Source organism: Amblyomma americanum, chromosome 1 (assembly GCF_052857255.1).
Source record: "Amblyomma americanum isolate KBUSLIRL-KWMA chromosome 1, ASM5285725v1, whole genome shotgun sequence".
Lineage (NCBI taxonomy): Eukaryota > Metazoa > Arthropoda > Arachnida > Ixodida > Ixodidae > Amblyomma > Amblyomma americanum.
The window spans coordinates 141752044-141779839 of NC_135497.1; the positions used below are offsets into that span (position 1 = coordinate 141752044).

Consider the following 27796-nt stretch of genomic DNA (forward strand, 5'->3'; position numbering starts at 1 on the left):
ACTAACGTCTGGCCTATCCAAGACCCAGTACCGCACGTTCTCAGGTAACCGACTATAAAACTGTTCCAGCCCGAAACACTGCAGAATTTTCTCGTGGTCACCAAACGCTTTCTCTTCTTTGAGCCACTCCTGCATGTTTGACATAAGCCTGTAGGCAAACTCTGTATATGACTCATTTCTGCCTTTTTCATTTTCCCGAAACTTCCGACGGAACGCCTCCGCTGACAGCCTGTACTTTTTTAGCAGACTCGATTTCACTTGGTCGAAATCCTCTGCCTCCTCTCTCTTCAAGCGAGCGACTACGTCGGCCGCCTCGCCGGGTAACAAAGTGAGCAAGCGCTGTGGCCACGTTTCCCGAGAGAACCCCTGCTTCTCGCACGTTCGCTCAAAGTTAACCAGGAACAAACCAATGTCCTCTCCAAGCTTAAACGGCCGCATCAGGTCAGTCATTTTGAACGATACCCGTTCTCCTGCACCGTGTGCCTGACTTTCATTACGAGCGCGTTCCATCTCTACCTCGAGACGCTTCATTTCCAAAGCGTGTTGACGGTCGCGCTCTTCTTTCTCTTTATCTTTTTGCTCTTTACGTTCGCGCTCCTCTTTCTCTTTTTGTTCTTTACGTTCGCGCTCGTTTTTCTCTTTTTCTTTTTGTTCCCTCTCCTCAATGGTCTCAAGGCATTCCGACAGCTCGTCATCCTCAGCCTCCAACTCAAGAATAGCCCTTAGCAGTTCTGGTTTTCTGAGTTTGTCTGAGACATCCAGACCCAACTCTCTTGCAAGCTCCAGCAATTTCGGTTTGCGCAACGACTTCAAATCCATGGCTGCTCCGAATGCTGCTTTCTCTACTGCCTACTATTGTCTTGCCGCAAACTAACCCGGCAGCAACGACAACACAATTACCAGCTCTGTTTCTGACACTAACAAAAGCCTGGCAAAACTCAGAAGAAGAAAGTCCCGCACTCACCAAACCTCGCAGCCAAGAATTCAGCGCAGTCGTTCCGCTGCAGGCAACCAGTCATCACACAGGGCTCGTTGCACTGCTCCCGGATGGTCTTTGTGCTGCTCAGCATACAGTTGAACGCATATCTTCGCTGCTGGCCTCCGTTGTCGGGATCTCACCGCTGGCAACCAGTTGTTGCATTTGGGTTGCAAGCCCCAAGGGTAGCGTTGGCCTGGCGGCCTGGGGCAAAGCTGGAAACATCCGAAGGTCCCGGCAAAGGATGAGTCGACTGGCAACAGAACAACTTGTTTATTCTGGCATCGCAAAAGAGCAGCCGGTCAGGGCGACCACGTTACTCGAAGGAAGGAATCGAAGTCTCCCTCGGCGTCCGGGGCAGCGGCGTTTTATACCATCGGAGTCGAGGGCAAGAGGGAACGGCTTGGGAAGAGTCATCCGATACGGCGTCGCTTCGACATGTCCAGACGTGACGGGCGCGTCCGCCAGGCCGGCGCCGGTCAGACCTCCTCGCCTCCCAGTTGGGGAGCTCCTCTCCCCGGCTGCCGCGCTTTGACAAGCGTGGGCAAAACATGCACACACACACACACGCACGCACGACGACACGTGGCACTGAAACCTGCCTGGACGCACTTGGCGGGAGGCGTTGCGGCCGCGATGAACGAAGCCGCGGCGTCCGTTGCATCCGCGCCGGCTATACCGCGCGTTGTAGGCGAGACACCATATTCCGGCCACCGATGCATCGGCCTAGGAAGTTTTGCAACAGGTGGTACGTTTACATGCACCTCATTTCTTGCACCTCATTTCAGAACTGCCTCCAGCCACATCCAGTCCAATTTTAACAAAGTTGGCTGCGAGTAATCTAAATAAAAGGGATCGGACTCCTGGTGGAAGGAAGTCAGAAATGAAACAAATATTTATGTATAAAAACGAGATGAGGACGTCCCCAAAAAGTGCACTCATTGGTTTCGCGAAATCGGAGTTCCTGTTCAAAAATCGCAGTGAGGGCCTGGTAGCATACAGCATATGCCCCGTATACACAGGACGTACTGGGTTCGAATGTCAGCACCGCCGGTGATTCAACAGTTTTTTAATGGTCACAAAAGCATCTTTCGACCAGATGCTCGGCTTCTTCAGGCCGCCACCGGGTTTCTGATAATACCGTCACTTCGAGGGGTGAATCAATTACTGCACGTTTTTTGGTAGCTATGGGCAGCTGCAGCTCGTTCCACGCATTTCCTATTGGTTGTATATTTCTACAACCTCTGGCGAGCGGTGAGGATCCTACTTTTGCGGCGTTCCCCAACACTGCAGATCATCACCTCTGCAGATAATTCGTGCCCCGCGGTCCAGAACGACACCCCGGAAATTTCCCAAAACTAACATTGGCGCCAAGCACCATACGGAACTTCTGTGTAATGGCGAGGGCCCACATCGTCAGCGCAGGCGAGAACACGAACCGCGTTTACTCGTTTTTACGGCCGCGATGGGCATCTAGCCCTATGCGTGCCCACGAATAGCCGTGCGAGTGGCTCCGGAACTCCCGACGGAGGCTGCAGAGGAAAATTGAAACCATATGCGCGAAGGCAATGCCCTGGCTCGCTCTTGTGCGAGAGGGTCGCGCGGCGGCACGAGAAGGTGATTTTTACGGCTACCGGAAGTGTGCCCATGACGTCGTGGCTGCCGTGGCTCCAGCGAATGAGAGTGTGTGGTGGCCTGGCGACGTCATGGTACAGTGACGTCTTTGTTCCACGATTTTAGTTCCAAAATTGGTCACTGCGAGTACACCAATCGGCCCGCAAATTTTGAAAAACACGGTTTTTAAAAGTTCATAATAAATTGCTGGCTCAGTTCTGAAGACTCATACTTGGTGTGAATGCTTCTTAGCATCATTTCTAAGCATTGAAAACATTTACAAGTGACTTTTTATTCATTGCATAGTCCCTTTAATGCCTTCATACAATATCAGGCGACTGGGTAGCGAGGTGGATCTACAATAAACGTTTTTCCTAGAACTCTCGTCCGGGAAGCTTTTGTTCCCAGTAGTAAACTGGTAACCAAAAAGTTAACTTTAGTAAGTAAAAAATTACAGTGATATTTTTTGCAGCTAGCGCATGCTAACATGGAGTGTTGGACCAGGCTTGTGGCGTGCGAGAAAAAAGCATACTTTTTGACGTGCCCATTCAAGCATGTCACAAGGTCGCCAAACTCTGGCAGCGATTCGATAACCAGCTGTTGAACAACATTCCTCTGGTTTTTGTGTTGGAGAAACATTGTGGCATTCTCTGGTTGTAATAGCTTTTTTTACAATTACCCCGGTGTGCATCACGACAGTGACGACACATGCACTTGGGATTTCCAGCCTGCCTCGATTCAAGCTAGATACCAAAGAGTGAACATCGGCATCATCATGTTCTGTTGTTTCGCAGTCCATAACAAGCTGCTCTCGGCAGAAATCGCAGTTCAGGGCTTTCATTACAGAATGAGCACAAAAGCACCTACATACCCAAACACAGGCGCGCGTGAACTCAAACTGTTCAGACCTTCTGTAAACTCAGCAATTTTGAAGGAATGTGCAGCACTTGACAAACAACCGACCTCATCGTCGCTGAAGTCACCGGCGCACATCACAGGAAGCGTGTCTTGGAGGCGAATTCTGCCTTCGCACTCGTGAAGCTGTCGGATGCTGATGTGGTAGTTACCGCCAGCCATTTGTCTGTACTGAAGAAACCTCTTCTCTAGGCCGTCTGTTTGCACTTTTCCGAGTAACACGTACTTAAAACCGAGCTCATAGACGCAATACTTTGAGAATTCAAGCAGAGCATATGCTGAATGCCACAGAGCATTAAAAGTTTCCTTTGTGGCGTGCAATTGTCGTGTTTATAAAATTTCCATACGTCAAGCCAGATTTTGAAGGCTTTCAAAAAGGATAGCTTGGGGTCATCATTCAACGATGAAATTGGCTCTTCGTATACGTCGCGATAGTGATAGCCCTTGTGTGGCATCTTCACATTAACTACCATCCACCAATGAATAATTATTCTGATGAAGTTGGCAGTTTCTTTCGCACGTGAAAGTACAGGAAAATCGCAGTGCATGTCCAAGGCTTCAGCCACAAAGATATTGAAAACCTGTAAGGCTAGTTTAACATTTTGCCTTTGTAAATTGCTTGGGTTTAAAGCCTTCGAAGGCAGCCTATAACTGTACTTCAAGAGCTGAGAAGATTCAAGTTTGTGAAGCTTCCTGAGATCCTTGAATGATGCCCACTGTATAATGTCAGGGTGGACGGAATTGTCAGTGAGGTTAAACATAGGAAAATAAAAGTTGGCTTTAGGATTTCTTTAGTTAAGCCAATTATTTCTAGCACACTTTAACAGTTACACAGCGTCAATGATGTAAAACATGGGTCGCGTTGCATCGTCTAGATGTGGGTAAATAATCCTCACCTTATGCGGCATCGTAAAGTCCATAAATGGCTGAGCGTGAATCTCGTCTGCCATTAAAGTAACAGCACTCTCATGCGATTTCAATTTATTAAACCCCTGGCCAATGTATTTAAGAAAATTCTGATCACCTGATTCGTTATCAGGTGATAGGTGGAAAGAGGAGCAGGTGTTTCTAATGGTACTCGGATGCGGCAAAGTCAAACAACCAGAGCCCCTCAAAAACTTGTATGCATGAGGAGATATAGTATGCAGATGCAAGCAAGCACCATTGTTTGAGATGAGTACTGCAGTCGCTCTCAAGCAACAACACTTGTTCCCTCAGAAGTTTAACAGAGTCCTTTCTGTTTTTGCGGACGCTTTCCTTAATCTTTTCCATGAGGTTTACTATCAGGTCAGTAAGGCCATCAGATGAACCTTTGTCGTCAGAAATCTGCTGTAGCTTATTTAATATGTCAAGTAGGACATTGATGTCACCGATTTCGTCAGGCACGACAAAATCTCCTAAACGTTTCACTGAGTTGCCGTGAAAACACGCCGTGATACGAAGATATGCGAAAACAGTAACAGAACACTGTAGGACCAGCGCACTCTCATTTGCAATATTCAAGAACATGCTACAGTTTGGGTGATTAATAATAGTCCATTCAACCGGGACACACTTGACGTTTAAGCGCTCCATCATTTCATGCAGAGATGAAAATTTGCACTGCATTTGTTCTTGTCGATAGCAGGCTGCTGACACTTCAATAGCACGAGCAAGATATTTGCCTCCCGGCGCATTTTTTCGGCATCTGGGGAGCTCCTTGCTGGCACGGCATCTTTCTTTGACAGGTACGAGGGACAGCCAGGTAATTAGGATGGCACTGACCCAAGACGCAGGTGTGGCACTTTTAGAGGGACTTCGAACACCTTTCCTGTCCGGTGTACGATTGGTGTACGATGAGGTATGTTCAAGGCAGGATGCATGGAAGTGTAAGGCGCACACCTGTTTTACAATAGCAAAAGTGCGACGCACCACATTACCAATGCAGTACAATCTAATATCGAGGTAAAGCTTAATTTTTGTCATGGCTCCCTTAAATACTGTTCATTTGTGGCAACAGTAGAGAAAATGACTTCGTATCTTGTTGTTGGCAGTAGGCACAAAATCCTTTCGGGGAATCGCACTGAGCCACTTGTAAAGCTGTTCATCCTTTGGCAAAGGAAACACTTGAACCTTGTTCCCCGTCTTGTAGTTGCTTGAGCACATAGGTACACAATACTTGTTAGGCATGTCGAAGCCTGCATGTCGCAGAACGGGCGCAAGGAAAACAGCACTGAAGCGACCACAAGGCGACTGGCTCGACGAACTAGCTGCATGTAACAAGAGGGGAAAAATGAGCCGGGAGGCGACGGGACGCAAAGGCCGGTATGGAGAACCGGAGGCAGCCGCAGGCAATGGCAATGCCCAGGTAGGACGGTGGGTGCTGACGTCGCTAGAGAGGGCACAGGCCTTGAAAAGTTTAGGAGGCGTTGGCATAGGTGCGTCGCTCGCATGAAGGTGCTTCACCAGCATAGTGTCTCGTCTATAGTTGTCGCTGGAGTATTAATGTAGAAATTGCACTGATTAAATCAAATACAACAAACTAATCACAACGGAAACAACCGGACATGAGCTTCTGACGGCCACAAAGGTAAGGTACCACATGGTGCTACTGCGTCACGGATTGTTTCAACACCGCATCGTTCTAGTCATTTCCAGATTGGTGTCTCACAAGCTCTTATGCTGCTGATTACGTCTTTCATGGCGCCGACAAGAATGACTGACTGCGACAGAATCACGCCAAACAGCTAGCCCACTTGGGCATGTGCCGCACTAGCAGCGTTAAGAAAATCTTTTCGCACGAACACCTGTTCGACTACTCAGTGTTCCCATGCTTGCCTGCAGTGCAAACCTCACTTAAGAACAAGGACTATAAGGTTTCGCGTGGCTACAGTGTCTGCAGTATCGTGCTCTGCGGTGAAGAGGCGTTAAGAGACGACGCAACTTACGGCCCGAGAGCTCAACTCCAAAAATTATTTCCTCGCTTTAAACAAAAATTACCTCGATAAAAACTTCAGAAATGGAAGGCAATAAGCTGTTTTACGTAATCCGCTATTGTTTGTATTTTTACTTGGATCACCTCAGGGTGAAATTAACGAGTGTTTTGGCTCAAAATTCACTTTTTGTAACTAGATTTTTTCCTTCTGCATCCGCAGTTTCATCACCTGTAAAATTTATTATAGGTACTGGACATCTACAGGAACAAAACGGCTATTCCAGAATTTCCGAGAGAAAGTTCATATTTAAAACAAAAAATGACAAAAATGAAATATTTTCATACTTTTTTCGATTAAAAAAATATTTATGCCGTGTGAAGCAGCATGCTCCGAATTGTATCGAAAGACAGAATCTGTGCAAATGTCAATGAAAAACTTTTTGGAGTGTTTTCTAAATATTTGCTTATTTAGCAGTGCCTGTTTTCTCATTTTTTCTGAATATTCAATCTTCCCTCACTTCACGAATAATTTTTTTTAGGCAAAAATGCTTCATGCTTTCATTACGCACATTACGATGTTTCCACGAATTTTTTGAACAAATTGGAGATGGTCGAGCGCAACGCCTGGGATGTTTGGCGTGGAATGATCCAGGTGGAACTATGTGAGTATGACGTCAGGGGACGAAAAGGCGGCATAGTTTCGGTTTCGCGAATTCAAGATGGCGGCCATTAAAATTGATTGTGTCCTCCTATACCTTAATTCTCCCCCGTATGACGTCAGGGGACGAAATGGCGGCATAGTTTCGGTTTCCCGAATCTAAGAAGGCGGCCATTAAAATTGGTTGTGCCCTCCCATGTATATTTTCAACCCATTGGAAGGCCAGTTGGAGCGTCCAATTGTAATGCCGGCCCACACAGAACAAATTGTTTGCTTCCAATCGGAAAATATCCCATTATTTACTTGGAACCAATTGCAAGCTTCAAATGGAATAGGAGGGGCATTCCAACTGGAACACTTATAGAAAGGTTAACCGCTGGCTTCCTAATCAAGCGGCAGCTCCAAGTAGGCCGCAGGCGAGTATGCATGACACACAAACCATAGGCATAAACGTTGCGGCAGTTCCTGTCCCTATGGTTTGTCTGTCTGTCTGTGTTGCCAGGAAGAAAAAAGGAAAGTGCACAGGCCTGCTCACTGGCTCAAGCCGAGCCACAATCGCTACCACGTGCAGATAGTAGGAGAGTTGAAAGATGGGATAGAAAGACAGGATAGTAAAGACGCGTTGAAGACAAGGCCGATTGCGGAGGTAGTGCAATATACCGGGCCAACCGGTGGCGGAAGTGAAGCAGACTTCAAACTCTCCGCCACATTTCCAAAAATAAGTCCAATTGGATCCGTACCAGATATTCTTGCATGTGGCCCACTTAGAGCTAATATAAACGAAAACGTAGCATATGGACGGGCCCCCCCAGTATACTCTGTTAAACCACTTAGAGCTGCCACTCATAAAGAGGATCAGTTCGGCCTGATGCTGCATGCGACGCACATTTTCAGCGCTCGATTTGTGAATTGTGGTTCGTACACGAGCGATGAGGGACGCCGTAGTGGAGGGCTTCGGATTTTAGACCACATGGGATTCCTTAACATACAACGACATCGCACAGCACACGGGCGTTTTTTTATTTCGCCTACATCGAAATGCGGCCGCCACGGACGGGATCGAACCCAGGACCTTGGGATCAGGTGCTGAACGCCAAAGCCACTGTAACGGGTCACTTTATTTGTGTTCGTAAATAAAATATTACAGTCGAACCTGGATTATGAAACTTGAAGGGGTTCACGAAATAGTTGATATACCGGTATATCGATAATTCAGTGTAGGAAAAATGGCGATAGGTAAGCTTATCTATGACCTAGAAGCAAGAATACAATGCATCCATTCTTGTGACACGGTGCCTGGCTGACGACGATCTTCTGCCTGGTCAGGTCCGTTGACCGCAACGAGGTGTCCTAGTCCTCCCAGGTTCGGAGAGGCACCAGCCCGGCGGGGGGAGGGGACGCCGGGCATGACGGGAGGGTGTGCAAGGGTGACCTTGGGGCGGGAGCACACGGTGCATATGGGGGTACCGGCTTAAATTTATAGAGATGGGCTGGTGTAGGTAGCGTGTGCGTCTGCAGGGGACGCCAGACTGATTTCTTTGCGGTAGTAAGGGATGGGTGGGGTGGCGGGGGATGGGTGGGGTGGCGGGGAGGCTCAGCGCGGGAGTTTGTGGTGAGCTCAGCAAGCGAGTGCATACGCTCCTTCGAGAAATTCCCCACGAGGTCCGCCTGTGCCCGACTTCTAGACTCTCGGGCTAAGGAGTCGGCGGCCTCGTTGCTGGGATTTCCCAAGTGCGCAAGCATTCAGATGAGCTCAGCGCGTTAGAATAGGTGGGGGGGAGGGGGGGGGGGTGCACCAGGGATTGTGCAGAGTGGTGAACCCTGTTCCTGGCATAGTTTAGAATGGCTGTTTTTGACTCACTGATGATGTAACCGACATTTGTGTATGCCATAGCAATAGCGGTCTTCTCGGCTCCGTCAGGGGTGGTGCCTGAAGGAAGCTCGAAAGTTAGGGATGCTATGTGGGGGTTGCGGACAACCGCAGTGGCTCCATGCTCATCGCAGGTGGCATCCACCCAAACGCATCCCCATACCATTTATGTCGCGCTGCCTCGCGCGCCTTTCTCCGACCTTGATTACGGTGGGGGTGCATGTTCCTCGGTAATGGTTTGACATGGATCGAAGTGCAGATCTGGGTAGGGAGTGTTCTTAGTGATGTATTGTTTGCGGAGATAGTGATGCAGGCCTATTGCTGATTGACTATGTGTCGTCCGGCAGCACCTAATCAAAGGTTCTGGGCTTGTATGTGGACCTCTCGAAGTTCTTGTAATGTTATGGACTCCACGTTCGAGCAGTCTCTTAATTACAGGGAAGCTCACTTGTGGCGTGCACCGTAGCGGTGCCCTAGCGCATGCCATCCGCCTTGTTTGCGGGAGGTGCGGGATTCGACCCCCTGCCGCCGCGTACCCATCGGTCTCTAATGTTCCCCTGGCCTGGTGCTCAGATTCTGTGAGATGAGATGATTGGGAAATTGGTCTTGACCCTACCGATTGTACGTCACCGCGAACACCCAATAGCCGTTCGAGCACGCTCCGCACAGGTGCTGGTGGAGTGTCTGCACCGTGGTGTAAGAATATTTTCTTACACCATGGTCTACACTCAATCGCGAAAGCGTTCAACAGCTGCGCTGGTCAAACGCATTTATGAGAAAACAACCGTTGAAGCATTTAATCCAACTCTGTTCTGATGGTCCACCGGTACCGGGCGTGGATAGGGGTCACTCTTGGAGAGGGCGGTTGGGGGGGGGGGGGGTCCGTTTGAACCATGCATTTCTTCGACTTTTTTTTTGTAAAACTAAATTGAGTTCAGCATGGTTTTCCTGTATAAAATTTCCTCTCGCTTTGAGGATTGGGGGCGAACATCCTCCACCCCCTCCCAATATCAGTATACGAGCACATGGTGCAACCACCGCGCTTCGTGCCGCACGTCGCGGAGATTTCACCTACGGTTAAATTGATGATCAGCTGCTAATTGTATATAACATGCAACGTCTCCGAGGCTTCTTTAAGCCGTCCTCGTTCGCGTTGGTAGCGCCAGCATACTTGCATTCGTTGTGGCGCTATGGAGCGCTGTCACCATCAGTAGCGGCGCCCTCTTTTTGCCAAGCAACAAGAACAGGAACTTACACGCCTCCAAGTGATAGAACAGCCTTGCTCTCGTCGTTATTTCCAACTCATGCTGGGACTTTATTGCGAATATATATCGTTTCGTGTTGCGTCACACCAAACAATTTTTTTTTCTAGTAAAACCAAATGCTCGCCATGGCCAGTAGCCTGGCTTGCCTAATATACATCGTTTATTTTATCGGAACTCTGCAAGCCAAATGGGAATTTCGGTGGCGGTGTCTCAGGCAGTGTCGGCGAGGGCGTCCTCGTCGTCGAACTCTCCCTCGTCGTCGGCTGTGGCCTCCTGGTACTGCTGGTACTCGGACACCAGGTCATTCATGTTGGACTCTGCTTCGGTGAATTCCATTTCGTCCATGCCTTCCCCAGTGTACCAGTGCAAGAAGGCCTTGCGGCGGAACATGGCTGCAAATTAAGACGGGCACCACGAATATTAGTTGTTTTTGTAGGCTTTCACGAATTGCAGCGGAATTTATACAGCTAGTTCAATTCTATCCGTCCGAATTATTTCCACCAAGTTACCCAGCTGTTCGGATTTTTGTTTCTGCGCCAACAAGTCCAGCTTTCTCCGGCAAAAATTTTGAAAATTGGAAAATTGTAAGACACTGTTAAGGAAATATTGAAGGTAATGGTCCATTATTCTGATATGTAGCAAAATCTTCCTTTTAAAGTGTTTCCAGCGATCGCACCGGAACGCTTTTGAAGATAGCGAAAACGTGAATAGAAAAAAAACTAAGAGACTGCCTCGGGTGATCTGCGGATATATTGATTGTTTTAGTGAAATCTTGCATTATACGAGAAAACTGCGTTCATGAACGGCTTCACGCTTAAAAATACTTTTGTCCATAATTCCTGAGTATCCGATTTCAAAAAGCGCCTTTCTCGATCATGAGGATCGGATTTAGCGATGGCGTCCAAAAATAGGCCTGCCTAAACTTGCAACAGAAGTGGAATAATCCAAGTTTTCTTTTGTATGCTGAGCGGCGGCGCGGATTAGCGTGAGGAGGGAGTGCTCACACACGCTCGCCATCTAAAGGGCGTAACTACATCCGACATTTGCTTTTAGTAAAAATCGATTTTCGGCTCTTTTTGGGGTATGTAGATGTTTATCCGGCAACAAAATACGCATTATGTCGAGAAAATTGGATTTAAAAATTTTCCCGCTTCTCGATTCAAACTCGTGACGTCAAGACAAGCGAAATTCGTGACCACCGCTTAGTGAATAGCGATGTAGACTAGCCTCAGGGATCCACGACCAAAAAACAAAAAAGGAAGAAAACTCTTGAAGCACTGTAGTTTGCTTGCAAAAACGGTCGGTGATGGCGGCATCTGTATTTCATTTTTTGACCTTTACCTGGCTAGGGAAGGGGACGGACCGTTGTCCCCGTTTGGGTTGTCCACTGTTCGGGTTAGAGGTGCGCAGGGTTGAATGGGGGAAGCTCTAGAGATTGTGTAGGGTATCTAGGTCTGAGTAGAGTGACTCTAGGTCTGAGGTAGCTCACTCCCCACGGCACGGGAACAAATGCCCATCTCTTTCCCTTTCGCCTAGCCTTAGTCGTAGTAGTGATAAAAGTGTCTTTCGCAATTAGAACGCTGCTACATTTCCATACAGGCCAACTTGAATTTGTCCTCAGAGTCTCTTTAAAGGTGGCCGCTTCGTTACCTCTTTATGAGTGATTTTTACGGGCACTGCTAAATTTGTAACGTCGGAAACATTACCCCTCCTTGATACACGGTCTGCACTTGGTGAACAGGGAAATGTCGCGCTTGTCATCTGAGATGTTTAATGAACGGGGTCGTTCCTTGCAGCTTGTGGTTTGTCAGTGAAATGCGCGTACAAAAGTTTTGCGGACACTGTTTGTGACGTCATCTTTGTCACAAAAGAACACCGCATCCAACACACCCCTGTTTTGGTTTAGGTTTTCTGCTTTCTGCTCTTTGATGATTGTTTTACTCACAGTTCTATTAACAACAGATTGCAACGAACAGAGAGGGCTTTAAGCAATATTACGGGAGCGCCACCTTAAGATTAAAAAAAAATAATAATCCCAAAGTTGCCCTTGAACGATGAAGTAGTGCTCTATGCAACTGCAGATTGTACGTGTGAACTGCATGCTGTGCTATGAGTAGAATGTAATTCGAGCAATTCTGATAAATGACTGACCAGTGAATTGCTCTGAAATGCGATTGAACAGCTCATGAATGGCCGTGCTGTTCCCGATGAACGTCGCAGACATCTTGAGGCCACGGGGTGGGATGTCGCAGACGGCGGTCTTGACGTTTTTCGGGATCCACTCGACAAAGTAGCTCGAGTTCTTGTTCTGGACGTTAAGCATCTGTTCGTCGACCTCCTTCATGCTCATGCGGCCGCGGAAGATGGTGGCTACCGTCAGGTAGCGGCCGTGGCGGGGGTCGCAGGCGGCCATCATGTTCTTGGCGTCGAACATCTGCTGCGTCAACTCTGGCACGGTCAGCGCCCTGTACTGTTGGCTGCCTCGGGACGTGAGTGGTGCGAAGCCGGGCATGAAGAAGTGCAGACGCGGGAAGGGCACCATGTTGACAGCCAGTTTGCGCAGGTCAGCGTTCAGCTGGCCGGGAAAGCTGCGTGTGTATGGTTACTTAAGTTGCTTTAAGACTTTTTTTTTGCGTTAAGCACCGCGAACAAGGGCCTCCAGGCGCCGCGCCATTCATGTCCCCAATTGTGCTACGAAGTTATACACAACACAAGCTATTCCCTCCTCAGGTGTGGTGAAGTAGTTTGCAGGCCTAAGCGCCTGTGGCCATTGTGGGCATCAGGCCATTCGTCGACGGCAGTGATCGGTGCCACTCACTACAGCTTCGCATATAGAGATGTCGAGTGACAGTAATAGACTACGATCCCTGAGAAAAGAAAGCTTCGTCACCTGAGGCATGTTATGACTCCGGACATTGTGACAGAAACCAGGTGGTTGAGGTCCCCGTATGTGGGAGTGGTGAGCTTCAGGGTTCGGAAGCAGATGTCGTATAGCGCCTCGTTGTCAATGCAGTAGGTTTCGTCGGTGTTCTCCACCAGCTGGTGCACGGAAAGGGTGGCGTTGTAGGGCTCGACGACGGTGTCGGAGACCTGCAGTTTTGAATGCGCTTGAATTCGCACTTTCTGTCGACGTGGTGCAAAGCCTACCACATCTATGCACAAGAAAAATTTTCTCATTTTTAAGCACTGTGATTCTTCGATTTCTCGCTACCATTGTCGAGCATTAAAGGGACAAGAAATTATTTTGATGGTCAAATTCTAGGGCAGCGATCAGTAGAGGTGGCCTTTGTCAGTATTAATTCGAGTCAAATTCAAAAGCTCTGCGTGGACCCTACACACACCTCCTTCACGCCCCGACGTCATGCAGATGCGGTGGCGCTGATGTCAGTAGCGCCTTTGGCACGGCAGGCAAAATAGGTTCCGCCTGCCCGTGCCCACCAGCTGCTGCAGCTGCTGGCGGGACTGCGCAACTGCATCATGCCCGCGCCTCGATATGTTTCTCGCTGATAGATACCGCATTAAGGAATGGGCCACGGTAGTAAAGCGCGAAGTCTGGGCCTCGATCGCCGCTTCCAGGCAATGTACTTCGTAGCTGGGGAGTTGCGTTCATTCTCCTGAACATCAGCATAGTACGCTTATAATTGCTTAAGGAAAAAAAAAACACAAATGTCTGCGCACGTAATTATCACGTCGAGCCGTTTTGGTGTTCACTGGGCGCTGACAGGCTGAATCACCACCAAGGAATGCGGTCTTTTGTTGATAGCATATAATGTTTAAACGTGTGTGGAAGTTATACGATCATATAAAGCCGCGTTCATGGCACTTAATATTCACTTCAGACCATTTCTTAATATGGCCGACATAATTACTTGGTCTGTGTAGAAAGAAGTCTGCTAAATTGTGTCGTTTTTGCACGGCCACGTGGGCATGTTTCTGTACGTGTGCTAAAAGCCACGTGCTTTTTCACTGCATCATATGTCATAAGCTGTTTCATGAGGCGGTGCATGATCGCGAACCTTGTTTTGAAAGAAGCAGACGCGATCGCATTGCCCGAGTTGATGACGATGATGATGACCTCAGGCTTAATGGCACATACCCACGGCGGGGGATTGGCCAGGGTGCAATGCTGATACAAACGCACTCATGGCCAAGGAGTGGTGTAATTGGATAATTTTGTGACCTAGACTCGAATTTTGATTAAAAATCAAGATTAAAAAAAACGGAAATGAAAAAGCAGGGAATTCTCATTCTAGCAGAGGAATAAATAGAGCAAGCCCCCGTCGAGCGAGGGGATCTCTAAGTAAGCTGTACGGCGAGAAGTTAACCGCAAAGAGGAAAAAGTGATCTATGGACTCAATTTCGCCAAAGACTCAGAGAGGGTGGTCAGAAATATCCCTGATCGACATAAGTAGAGATTTAGTCGCGGTATTCTGCAGCGCAGTAGGGTCGTGGACACTTCACATTGCCTTGAACTGCACATCCGCGCACTCCAAGGAAATGCCAGGTGTTGAAAATTCGCTGCAGCAAGGAGAGGCTCATGGCTCAAGTAGTGGAGACGCTGGCTGCAGTCAAGTAGACAGTATTAGGGACGAACGGGACAATAGGTCCACCAAGGGCGGACTTTGCAAAAAAATCAACTCTCTCATCAGAAGCAATGCCACAGTGCCTAGGGACGCAGTGAAAGCGTACTTTTGTAATGTGTGGTGGAACAAGAAATTGAAGGGAACGGCTCATAGGAGTATCTCTCGATTTTTCGAGCACTATCAAGACGGAAAGGCTGTCTGAAAATATAACAACCTGAGAGATATTGCAGGGATTCCTTATTAAGGCCAACTCAATGGCCAGAAACTCGGCGACAAAAATAGGGGTATAGTCAGGAGCCCGAAATGATTAACTCTATTCAAGAGCCCTTGAGTAAATGCCAATGGCTGCTTTTTCATTTTTCTGGGAGGCGTCTGTAAAAACGGCAGTATGGTTAGGGAAATTATCCAGACACTCCTTAATAAGCCCATTTAAAACATTTGCAGGCAGATTCTTAGCATTCCTTGGGAAGGTGTCGTCAAAGGGGACTACAGTATCAGCCCGGCGGTGGTTAACTGGTACTACAGAATTTATTGATACACAAATTTTTGACAGCAGGGAATTAGTGAACACAACCTGAGGAAGCTTATACCTAGGCCAAAAATTACCAAAGAATAGAGATGGGTTCGTTGTAAATATAGGGTTAGCCAATTCAGGAACAGGCTCAAAAGACATTAAAAACGTCCGCACAGTGAGAAGCTGAGCCGCAAATTTAGATCAGGTATCCGCGCCTCCAAGTACAGCGCAGCGTTAGCAACTGATTTAGGCAGACCTAAGCAAAGGCGCAGAGCGCGTCGCTCAATAACAAACCGGGGTTCAAGCTTGGACCTTGTGCACCCAGAAAAGAGAACAGAGCCAAATTCAAGTACACAGGTCTTATACAGAAAGAGCAAAGTGTCCCGACTCATACCAAATTTTTTTTGCTGATCCTCTCCAACCGGCCAAGGGCACGCTCACCTTTAAAGCACAATGCTTCTAATCAAATAGGGCATCGTATCAAATAGGGATCGTCAGCTGCGTGATCAGACTTGGAAGTGCAGACGTCTGAAGCATGAGCACCGCCGCAAACGCGGCAGCGCGTTGCCGACTTGCAAGATTTGCCACTCTGACCAAAACGCCAGCAGTTCTTACATTGTAATGGACGGGGCTGCAGTGGGTCAACACGGTAGACAATGGGCCAGACTGATTTCCCATCGGCAAGAGGAGCCCGCAAAAGTTGCTATAACCGACTCAGTTGGAATACGAGAGCCTCCAGCCTCTGTTGCAGCGGTAAACTGAGAGGATGCCCACACCGGCATCATGGAAGTCCAAGAATTTCTTCTGGCGTAGCGGAGGGATACACACCGCGGATTATTCCTTTTACGCAGGCGAGTTGCTCGGGAATAAACGCTTTCACCGGGAGTGAGGCAAAAGAGGTGCACTGCAGCAAGTCTGCAACACAATCCAAATCAGGTGACTTGCACAGAATTCTTCTTTTGGCAAATGGTCGAACCTCGGAAATCTCAAGATATCGAATGGTCGCTGCCTTCAGCTGCTCCTGGATCATATGAGAGTTTTTGATCTTAATTAAACCATCTCCTACAGGGACCAGAGCCACAGGGATACTCTTGGCAAAAAGAATTTAGGCAAACTGGCGAACCAGGCTACCGGACCTGTGCCCGAGGAAGACATAGCCATGTCCGTAAGCCTAGGAAACATGAAGCCTACATCCAAAAGGGAAAAATCCTGGCCAAATCCCCCACTCGCGGAACGGCCTCACCAGGAGTTTACAGGATCAGCAGCACCAAGACACGCTTCAGCACCGAGGCCAGATGAAGCGGGAGGCGACATAGAACAGCCGTAGAACAGCGTCGGGTCGTATCAGCACAATGGACACTAAGGGCCGTTGTTGTTGTTGCCTTCGTGACATGGCACATACCCACGACGGGGGAATGGCCAGGGTTCAGTGGGGAGACCCCATAGAACAGGGTAAATGGTGCCAAGCTATTTTGCCTTGGGTGAAATTTACGAGTGATTAAAAAGAAAAGAAGGGCCCTTTCTTCTTCTCTGCCGAGTTGTTGTTGTTGTTGTTGTTAGCCTATCAAAAGATGGCACATATCCACACTGGGGGATCGGCCAAGAATCGGGTGGCTATTCACCTGAACGCAGTTAACAAAAAGGAAAAGCACGTGGGAGCATAACACCGGTGAATTTTTCGTCATGAACAGAAAAGGGATGAGTGTTTTGATTTTAAAATTTTAAGAATAATAATAAAGAGAGTGAATAAATATTAATGATTTAGTCAAAATGTAATAATTGATAGAAAAGAAAAGGTTGAAACACTTAGCAAGGCACTCGGTGTGATTCTATCAGGAAACTTTGAACAGCGGTGCAAACAGATCTGTGGCTGAACCCAAATGTGGTGGCGCCAAATGATAGCAAGAGCGGGCTGCTCAAACTAAGGCCAAGATGCTGCAAGGGCTCCTCCAGCAACCTTTTTCTCAGTGAGTTGAATCGGCGACAATACAGCCAAAAATGTTCAATAGATTCTGGCTCACGGCAAAATGCACAAAGGGGAGAGAGCGCCAAACCCGACTTGTGTAAATAGAAATTTAGAGGGGGGATGCGGCAGCGTAGCCTCGTCAGTGATACTTCAAGCTGCCGAGAGCAACAAATTTTCCTGTTCCAATAATATTTAAGGTGCTCATAATCCGCCGATGTTAAAAGTGATGTGTCTTGCGTGCTTAAAAACGCACGTCGCCGAAATCTAGATGCTGTAATGTAGGCTGTAGCCGGGATGATTGGCAACACGGGGCCGCTGAGAGAAGCCTTTGCGAGATTATCAGCAATCTCATTTACTGTCACACTGCTGTGGCCGGGAACCCATACTAAATGAACAAGGCTCAAATGCGGAGGAAGTAGGGATAAGAAAGTTGATAAAATGGGACCGTCAACCTGTGCAGCGAGGGACGAACACAAAGATAAAGAATCAGTAATTACTGCAACTGCTGTAATAGAGGGGTCTAGCTTGCGTAGAGCAAGTACAACTGCTAGAAACTCTGCTTGAAAAATAGGGGTGAAATCTGGAAGGCGCAGAGAAAAGGACCAGTCTAAATGGGAGCAAAATATTCCCACACCTGCTTTTTCATTGCATTGCGATGCATCAGCGGCTATTGCTATATCGGTTGGTAGGGTCCTCAGATGATCTTCTAGAAGGCCATTTAGAATACTCGGTGGCAAAAGTTTTGCATTTTTTGGGAATATGTCGTCGAAAACAATGTGGATAGTGGGCCCATTCCGAAGCGCAGGAAGGATATCATAAATGTTTACATCTAAAGGCTGAAGTAATCTTTGCACAAACACTACCTGAGGGGAATTGAAACTAGACCAGGGGACACCAAAAAAGGAGGTCGGCTGAGAACAGAAAATGCTTTGGGAACGGTGGAAATGGGATTCATAGATCCTGAGGTAAGTTTGCACAGTTAAAAATTGAAGTCGTGATAAGAGAGACGGAATGCGGGCTTCAAGGTACAGCACATTGATAGCCACAAATTTTGGAAGGCCGAGGCACATGCGAAGTGCTTCCCTCTCTAAAAGGACGAGAGGGCGAAGTTTATATGTAGCCGAGCCTGAAAACAACACTGATCCAAATTCTAAAATTGGCCTGACATACATTATGTAGATCATTAATATAGCGCATCTCTGCGCATGCCGTACCGGTGATGACATAATCTCCGTAACATGCCCACGGCACGAGCCCATTTCGCCGCGACATGGTCAATGTGAGGTCGCCAGGTGAGTTTGTTGTCATAAATGACCCCTAGGTATTTTAGGGATTGAACCTGCGGTATTATTTTTAACTGGCAAGTGAGAGAGACCACTACAGGAGTGAATAGAGGGAAAACAAGAGTAGCGAACTTGCCAACATTTAACTTCAGGTGTAATGCGCTCAACCAGTGCTCAAGTGTATTCAAATATGACTGCAACAGACCATACAGAGAATGTATATCCGGCGCAGCAGCAAAAAACGCAATGTCGTCCGCATAGACGTAAGTGCGTACATGGCGGTGGAGAGGAATTGAGCTTAACAGAATATTAAAGAGCACAGGAGAAAGAACAGCTCTTTGCGGTACACCTCGCGTTTGTCTATACCTCTCTGAATGAACACCATTATGGACGCAAAAGAATTCCCTGTTATGAAGAAATGCAGATATCCATGCAACTATACAATCTGGAAATTGAAGAGACTGTAGCCTATGATTCAGGATGGAGTGTTCTACACTGTCGTAAGCTTTGGCGACATCTAACGTAACCAAAGCCGCGACCAGGCGTTGACGATGAGCAAGGAGAATTCTGCTCTCAAGATCAGCATGTATATTCCATATCGAACACCGTGGCCGGAAACCGAGTTGGCACGGGCTGAGTATACTTTTGCGGTCCACAATGGCTGACACCCGAATTAGTAACAACCTTTCTATCAACTTTACCACGTTTGATGTTAAAGAAATTGGTCTAATATTATCCAATTCATAGCCTCCACCCTGATTTTTAAGTAAAGGGATCACCTTGGACAGCTTCCACTCAGAAGGTATCCAAGCGTGTTTGAGAGAGTAGTTTATTAGGTGCAATAAGGAGTTGGGAGACTCTTCAAATAGAAACTTGAGCATCTTTGTGGTAACACCATCAGGGCCAGTAAGCAGCAGCTGGCAATCTCTGGACAACTTGTGAAAGCTCTGATAGATTTACTTGTGAGGCATTATCATTTGGTACGACTGGTGCAAACAACAATGGTCGCATAGGTAGTAAAGACGAGAACCGCTTTTGCAGGCCTGTGGCTATTAATTCAACCGCCTGGATAGCTTTTACAGGTGACATAACTAACGACTGAAAATTATGAGAGGACATGAGCTGTTTCCTCGACCGTAGAAAACCGAATAGTGCACGTCGGTTGCCCGCCTTTGAAAGATAATCGAAGTGTTCTGAGTCATATTTTCCTTTGCGCGAGAAACTGTGCGTTTAAAGGTGGCTGCAATAAATTTATAATCACTCCAGTTATTCGGACATTGGTTATGAAGAAGCTTTTCCATGCTGCCTTCCTCCGCCTGTAATCTCTTTTACAGTCCGCATTCCACCAGTTAGAAGAATTCCCTTTTATTGGCCTCACCAGGAACTCCGACTTTTTACGGCTTTCCTCAATAGCCAGACATATTCTTACTGACTGGTGGACCTCGGCGATGTTAGACCCTGGAGCAAGGGCAGAGCGCAACGCCGTCTGAAATCTGTCATAATTTACCTGTGACCGCAACTGAGAAGACGCCGGAGTAACACGACATATGATATCAAAATGAATAGGTATATGATCACTTGAAGTGCCGCTATCAACTGTCGACCAATTCGTTACGCCAATTCCAGGACTAATGAACGTGAGATCTAAAACAGATTGAGTGTGTGAGCGAAGATAAGTGGCCGATCCTGAATTTAAGCACATCAGGTTGTGATCAGAAACCCAGTCCCAAAGGCGCTTGCCGCATGAATTAGTCCTAAAACCCCAAGACACATGGTGAGAATTGAAGTCCCCAGCCACGAGAACTGGGTTTTTACAGTTTACGAGTAAAAAATCCAGAGGTCTAACATCCTGGACTCCATTGGGGAAATAACAATTTGCTATTGAAAAGGGAGAGCACCGAGGAAGTACAAAGTCTATCGCCAAAATCTCACAGTCAGGAGACATTTGTTGAAGAGATACCATAGCCCTGTGGCAAAATTTTGAAGAGACTAAAGTTAGTAAACCCCCGCCTCTTGACTGGCGGTCTAGGCGAAATGACCGGTAATTTTTGATATGAAAATGTTTGTCAGTTGAAAGCCACGTTTCTTGCAGAACTATGACATCCGGATTAAGCTGAGTAGAAATGCAGTTTTAGTCTGTGGAAGCGGAAAGAATAGAGCGACAGTTCCACTGCAGAACTCGCAACGACGCTATGGTTGCGAAAGTCTAGCAGCAGCAACTGCCTGCTCCAAAATGGTATCCTTGGGTTTAGTGCCAAGCTGCTGCTTCTTTGATTTGGGCTGGGTGCCCTGAGAAGACAACGAATGAGACATGGGGGACCCACTGCGCTTAAGAAGCCGCGCATCAGGCTCCACCATCTCGGAATCATACATTATATCAACATCCCTCGAAGTACCCGAGGTAGGTACAGCGGAAGGGACAGAAGTTAGTTCCTGGGGTTGTGATGCTACTGGAATTTGAGACCGGATAAGAGGAGAGGGAATTGTTGTCGAAAGAGGTGCCAAACTAGCCTGCACGGCATGTGTAATCTGAGTCGCTAGAACATTTGTAAAGCACTCCGACACACTTGCGACAATCTTTTCTACCATTTTAGACATCGAAGCCTCCGCAGCAGCCGCAATTGCCTGGGACAGCGTTGAGTCTAGCATGACACCTTGCCGAGCGGTCACACCGGCATAACCGCGGGCACGTTCCTTGACCTCTGAAATAGCGTCACGGCGCGAACAGCGTTTCCTGTCAATTATTTCCAGAATTTGAATTTCCTGAGCTCGAGAGGGACAATTTGAGTAGTTTGCAGAGTGCGCACCACCGCAAAGGCAACACTTCTCATTCTTCTCAGTGCAGGTGCTTGTTGCATGACCATCCCCACAGTTGCAACACCTCAAGTTGGATTTGCAACCGCCAGCGCTATGTCCATAACGCCAGCAGTTGTTACACTGCAGAGGCCGAGATGATAATGGGTCTACCCGAAAAATTAGAGGCCATGCTTTGATTTCAGAGGGGCAGGAAGTGCCGGCAAAGGTAGCAATCACTTATTCAGTGGGCATCCGTGCGTTGTTTACATCCCGGCTACAGCGGTGCACAGCAACAACACCTGCAGCCGACAGAAGCACAAGAGTCTCTGCCGGAGACAGGGAAGAGTCTACACCTCGTACAATACCTTTCGTGCACGCCAGATGAGAAGGGATGAAAGAACTTACCCGAAGGGAGGCAAAGGATGAGGATTTTAGTAAATCTCTTACAGAGGCGAGGTCTGGCGATCTGCACAGAATGCCACCGCGTCCAAACTGGCGAACCTCTGAGATTGACTCATAATGAGAAGTAGTCGACTGGAGAGCAGCCCGAACAGCACCAGGGTTGTTCATCCTGATAGCACCACCATCCTTAGGCACCAGCGCGACAGGGATACTGCCGACACCACTGCGCAAAAAAGCTTCCAACGGTAGGAGATCAGTTGACAGAGAAGCCGACCAGAGGGAACTCCCCTGGCCGGGAGACTGGGTGGACATAGTCCGGGCTTACTGCCTTACCGCGCAAAGACGCAGAGAGAAAATGCCACAATCAGCCACCCGAAACTTAGCCGATCGTTCCCAGCAGAGCAGAGCCGTCGGGGCAGCGATGAACAGGACGAACGCCACGGGGTCGAACGATGTCCTCCTAACAGAGCCAAGCTGGTCGTCTCACGGTGGCCAAGAGGTGCCGAGAGGCCGAGCGAATCTTCTTCTTCTTCTTCTTCTTCTTCTTCTTCTTCTTCTTCTTCTTCTTCTTCTTCTTCTTCTTCTTCTTCTTCTTCTTCTTCTTCTTCTTCTTCTTCTTCTTCTTCTTCTTCTTCTTCTTCTTCTTCTTCTTCTTCTTCTTCTTCTTCTTCTTCTTCTTCTTCTTCTTCTTCTTCTTCTTCTTCTTCTTCTTCTTCTTCTTCTTCTTCTTCTTCTTCACCCCAGGTGCCGAGTTGCAGCGTGCTTTTGTCTTCGTTTTTGCCATCGCATGACAACGGCCTCCAAAGTATCTCATAAAGCTAGCGCAAATAGATGAGAGCACACGAAGCTGCGTCCAGCACACGTAGTTGCAGGCGAGTGGAATTTTTCGGCTTGAGCCCCTGCGTCTTTCAATCAGACTCCTGCGTTGCTAGGAAAATGTTTCGGTTTGGTTTGGTTTGGTTTATGGAGTTTTACTTTCCAAAGCGACCCAGGCTATGAGGGACGCCGTAGTGGAGCACCCCGGAAATTTCGACCACCTGGGGTTCTTTAACATACACTGACATCGCACAGTACACGGGCCTCTAGAATTTCGCCTCCATCGATATTCGACCGCCGCCGCGGCCGAGGTCCAACCCACGTCTTTGGGGTTAGCAGCCGAGCGCCATAACCACTGAGCCACCGCGGCGGCTATGCAAACGTTTCATTTAGGGGGTACACTAACAGAAACTGTCGGGTGAAACAATGCAGCGAGATTGAGAGGAGACGCGGAAATTGAAAGTATTTTCGTTATTTATGCATGAGATGTAACCAAATTTGGCACAACTGTGAACTTTTTATGCTAATTTCAGTGCTGTGCTTTATTTTCAGCTGGCTGGTACAGATGTTGGGTTATTATAATTAACACCGTCGTCAAGTCATCTCCGGGTGTGGAATAATTAAGTAGAAAGTGCGCAAATTTTTTATGCCAGCATGTTCACAAAGCCCTGCTTTGTGTGATGACGCTACTGTTCTTTTTTTTATGCAAAGTACGTATGGAAACAAAAGTTAAACTCTAGCATGCATATTTACGTAAACACATTTCTTAGAAAAATAACTTCAACATGCTACTGCATGTGTACAAAAAATTGTCAGATTTATTACACTACTCAATCTCTCAGGACCGCGGTGGTTCAGTGGTTATGGCGCTCAGCTGGTGACCCCAAAGACGCGGGTTCGATCCCAGCCGCCGCGGTCGAATTTCGATGGAGGCGAAATTCTAGAGGTCCGTGTACTGCGCGATGTCAGCGCACGTTAAATAAGCCCAGGGGGTCGAAATTTCTGGAACCCTTCACTACGGCGTCCCTCATAGCCTGAGTTGCTTTGGGACGTTAAACCTTCATAAACAAAACCATAAATAAATCAACGTCTCAGGATTTATGCGCAGCAAATAGAATCATTCTATTTTTATTCGTTACGAAATTACGAAGGGATGAGTGATGCCAATCGTAGAAAACGTGAAAGCTGAGAAAACCAACCTTAAAGTTTATTCTCTCGTTTGCTTCGTTCACCCTCGTAGCTTTTTCTTTTGGTCAAAGAAATGCGGCACTGCAATCAATGGAACCTCTGATCTTCTGATCATTCCGCTTCCAAGGGATACTGAGATAGTGGTGCACCGCCGTCGGAAACCCGTGGAATTCGCGATGCGCCGAGGCCACCAGAAGAGCGATTCGCTCAATCTTCGACGCCCACACATCAAAAAAGCGTAATTTTCTAAATTTCTACTGCACAAAAAATTGCGATCAGTTTGGCCATTTTAATAAGGTGACAAATCGGCCTCGTTGGTGCATGATCTTGTGGCGAAAAGCAGCGCTTACACGCGACAGAAGAGACTGGAGACACGACGCTGTCCCCACTTGCCTCGCTGCGCGGCACGTGTGTCAAGTGACGGTGAGCGCACGTCTGCTCCGCCGAAACAAAGCCAGAACTTCTCCTCACTGCTATCCCGAAGTGGAATTATTCCGGCTAGTACAGAGCGTCAAAAAGTGGTTATTTTATTCCACGTCTAGCGTAGAAATCAACGGCAGCAACGCTTTCTGTTTGCAACTGATCATATATACAACACACAGTGCCAAACAATATCTCTGAATAGGCCGTACGTGGTCAACGCGAGCCTGTGCACTTCGAGAAATTACGAAGTTCAAAGCATCAACAGCATCAACCACTTGGTGATTCGCAGAAACCGACAACGCGCCTACAAGCCTACCGCGAGCCCGCTAGCGACTGCAGTGACACCTTGTTTGTTTGCAAACATGCAGCAGGTCTGCGGGTTTACGGTGGCCGCAGCTGGCAAAAGACAGGGTTAATAGGAGAGACATGGGAGAGGCCTTTGCCCTGCAGTGGGCCTAGTCAGGCTTATGGTGATGATGATGGTGCAGCATGTCTATAATTTACAATTTCTATTTAAATCGCTGCTCGCACTGACTCGCAGTCTGCTAGGGCGACAGCTCACCTCGCATTCTTTGCCTTAGCGCACTATACTTAGCCGCTCCTACCCTAAAGATGTCAGTGGGCAGACTGACGCCCACTGCCCATTGGGCATGCTCAGGTGGCGTGGGCGGGATTGCGCAGCCCCGACCTGTTTTCTATTAGCACGAAAGCAATTCTAGCCAACCCCTAACGATTTCGACGATGTCTCACGCGGAGAAAATGAAGCCTCAGCCAGACTCAGTAAGGAAATGGGTGTGCATGGCAATAAAGCTCAATTCTGGGGATGGTCCTGCAGGGTAAGGACAGCAACACATGGCATGGCACATGATGGTGTATATTGTGTATGGGGGTTTAACGTCCCAAAGCGACTCAGGCTATGAGGGACGCCGTTGTGAAGGGCTCCGAAGATTTCGACCACCTCGGGTTCTTTAACGTGCACTGGCAGCGCACAGTACACGGGCCTCTAGAATTTCGCCTCCATCGAAATTCGACCGCCGCGGCCGGGATCGAACCCGCGTCTTTCGGGCCAGCAGCCGAGCGCCATAACCACTTAGCCACCACGGCGGCCCTGATATGGCACATGAAGAATGTCCCAAACATGGTTAGGACGCCCGAAATTTGCCCTTCGAATGACCTTGACCGAATTCGACTGCCGGTGAATCTGGCTGTGCTCAGGTGGAAGACAGGCTTCACCTCGTCTCGAAATGGAATTGGCCCACCTCCAAAAATAAGAGTTGGCCTGGCACCCCTAAAATTTGAAAATTGACCTACGTTCGGGACCGACATGCGACACCCCCAGAATGGGTTTGGCCCACCCTGAAAATTTGGGTGGCCCACCATGCTTTCGCGCACTATTTCGTGCTTAGCAATGATAAACCGCTAGCCATTTTTTTTTCGGCACGTCGTTGTGTAAGAGTTGAGGGAAGCTAAGAAGCATCATTTTTAATCGCCGATATCTTCGGTGTTAAAGGGCTGTAGACACCAAAAATTTGCTCGCATGTTTTCTGCTTTCAAATGATGCTTTAGACATTAGAATACATGTATCGCCGCGTTGTTTTCGCCTACGACCGATAAATAATATATAATTCAATTCCTTCCCTCATACTGTTTCGGTTTCATCAACCGAACGATGGCTGTGACGTGTAGTTGGACTTGGAGTATCGTGAGTCAGGAAAAAAACGGCAGTATGACTGCTGATACGTCGTTTGTTTTTATTCCAGCTCTTGAAGCAGGCTTGTTTAAGCGTTACAGTGAATTAAAACTACGTGTCAGCGTTTATATTGCAGTTTTTTTCGTGCCTCACATGACCTAAAGTCGAACTACATGCCACAACCATCGTTCGGTTGATGAAACCGAAACAGCATGAGGGAAGGAATTCAGTACTCAGTGATTTAGCGGTTGTATGCGAATACCAGACGATGATCCATGTATTATAATGCCTAAAGCATCATATGGAAGAACAAAACGCGCAACTAAATTTACATGTCTATACTCTTTTAATGAAGCTAGCTTATAATTTTTTTGCTGTTCGGTGACGAGTGATGGAATAGCGATCGCTCGTGCGCTTTTCCTAACCTCAGTATATACCATTTCATGGTCCCTTTAAGGTCACGGCCGTCGTGCGCTTGCACTCTGCAGCTGTTTTCGCGCCATTCGTTTGGCAGCAGCGGTGGGTGACGTAAAGTCTCGCACATTCACGCGCGAGTGCGGTGTTCGATACCACCGTAGTAGGTAGACATCAAGAAAGAAAGCTCGCTGAGGTCACCACATGCCTTCATATCTGACGGCAGTTTAATAATAATAATAATAATAATAATAATAATAATAATAATAATAATAATAATAATAATAATAATAATAATAATAATATTAATAATATTAATAATAATAATAATATTAATAATAATAATAATAATTGGTTTTCTGGGGAAAGGAAATGGCGCAGTATCTGTCTCATATATCGTTGGACACCTGAACCGCGCCGTAAGGGAAAGGATAAGAGAGGGAGTGAAAGAAGAAAGGAAGAAGAAGGTGCCGTAGTGGAGGGCTCCGGCATAATTTCGACCACCTGGGGATCTTTACCGTGCACTGACATCGCACAGCACACGGGCGGCTTAGCGTTTTTCCTCCACAAAAGTTTGCGTCTCGCTGGTATTGATGCTGTCCTGGCTTAAGACACGTGCCGGCGGCGCGGAAGCTGTCACGACGAATTCGCACCTTCGGTGAGGGCATGACGCTGAAGGTGTTCATGATGCGGTCCGGGTACTCCTCCCGGATCTTCGAGATGAGCAGCGTGCCCATGCCGGAGCCGGTGCCTCCGCCCAGGGAATGGGCCAGCTGGAAGCCCTGCAGGCAGTCGCAGCTCTCTGCCTCCTTGCGCACCACGTCCAGCACGGAGTCCACCAACTCGGCGCCCTCAGTGTAGTGGCCCTTGGCCCAGTTGTTGCCGGCGCCGCTCTGGCCTGCGAAAGTTACCGCGCGTATGTACGCCACCTGCATATCCCCGCGCTGCTGGGAGCCGCTGTTTCGAGCCAATAAGCTTTGACCAAAAAGGCAGCCGCTAAGGCGCTTTGCGCTGAAACCTTTCCTGTTTCTACGCGAATTTTTCTTCAGTCGCATGATAGTGAAGCGGTCTTCAGATCAAATTCGCCGACCTTATAAAATAACTTTTCGTATTTCAAGATGGAAACTCAGCGCTCAGGAACGTATGTCAGGCGCATAGGGCAGCAAGCTTCGTGTTGCAATGGTCGCCTCAGTTGCTGTTAACTTGCATTTTGTACGCAGCGAATTTGCCACCGAAAGAGTGGAAACAGCCAAGATTATACAGCCGACTATGAATGCCGATTCTGAGCACAGGTACGAGCAAATCGAGTTACCTTTGTTAACCCTAAGCTGTGGCTGAACCTAACGAACACTACGATGGGCTAAGAGCAGCTGCTGCAAGGAACTTCCGGCTAGGGACGGCTAGAATTAAGCCCGGCTCCCCACGAACCTTTGCGCACACACGTGCAGCTGATGACGTTGAGCTGAACTTGATCAGTACATGCTAAAACAGCAACGGAGATATGAAGCT

The 27796-nt window shown here is 47.9% G+C and overlaps 1 protein-coding gene across 1 annotated transcript; it reads right to left on the reverse strand.

The window, feature by feature from the left end:
- Positions 1–10323: 10323 nt before the first annotated feature.
- LOC144113917 (tubulin beta chain-like) lies at positions 10324–27222 on the reverse strand. Its single transcript, XM_077647311.1, has 4 exons — positions 26941–27222; positions 13103–13302; positions 12364–12800; positions 10324–10604 (listed from the first exon to the last, which is right to left on the reverse strand). Exons 1-4 carry the CDS (start codon positions 27220–27222, stop codon positions 10423–10425), a joined length of 1101 nt encoding a protein of 366 aa, XP_077503437.1. The 3' UTR covers positions 10324–10422.
- Positions 27223–27796: the final 574 nt, after the last annotated feature.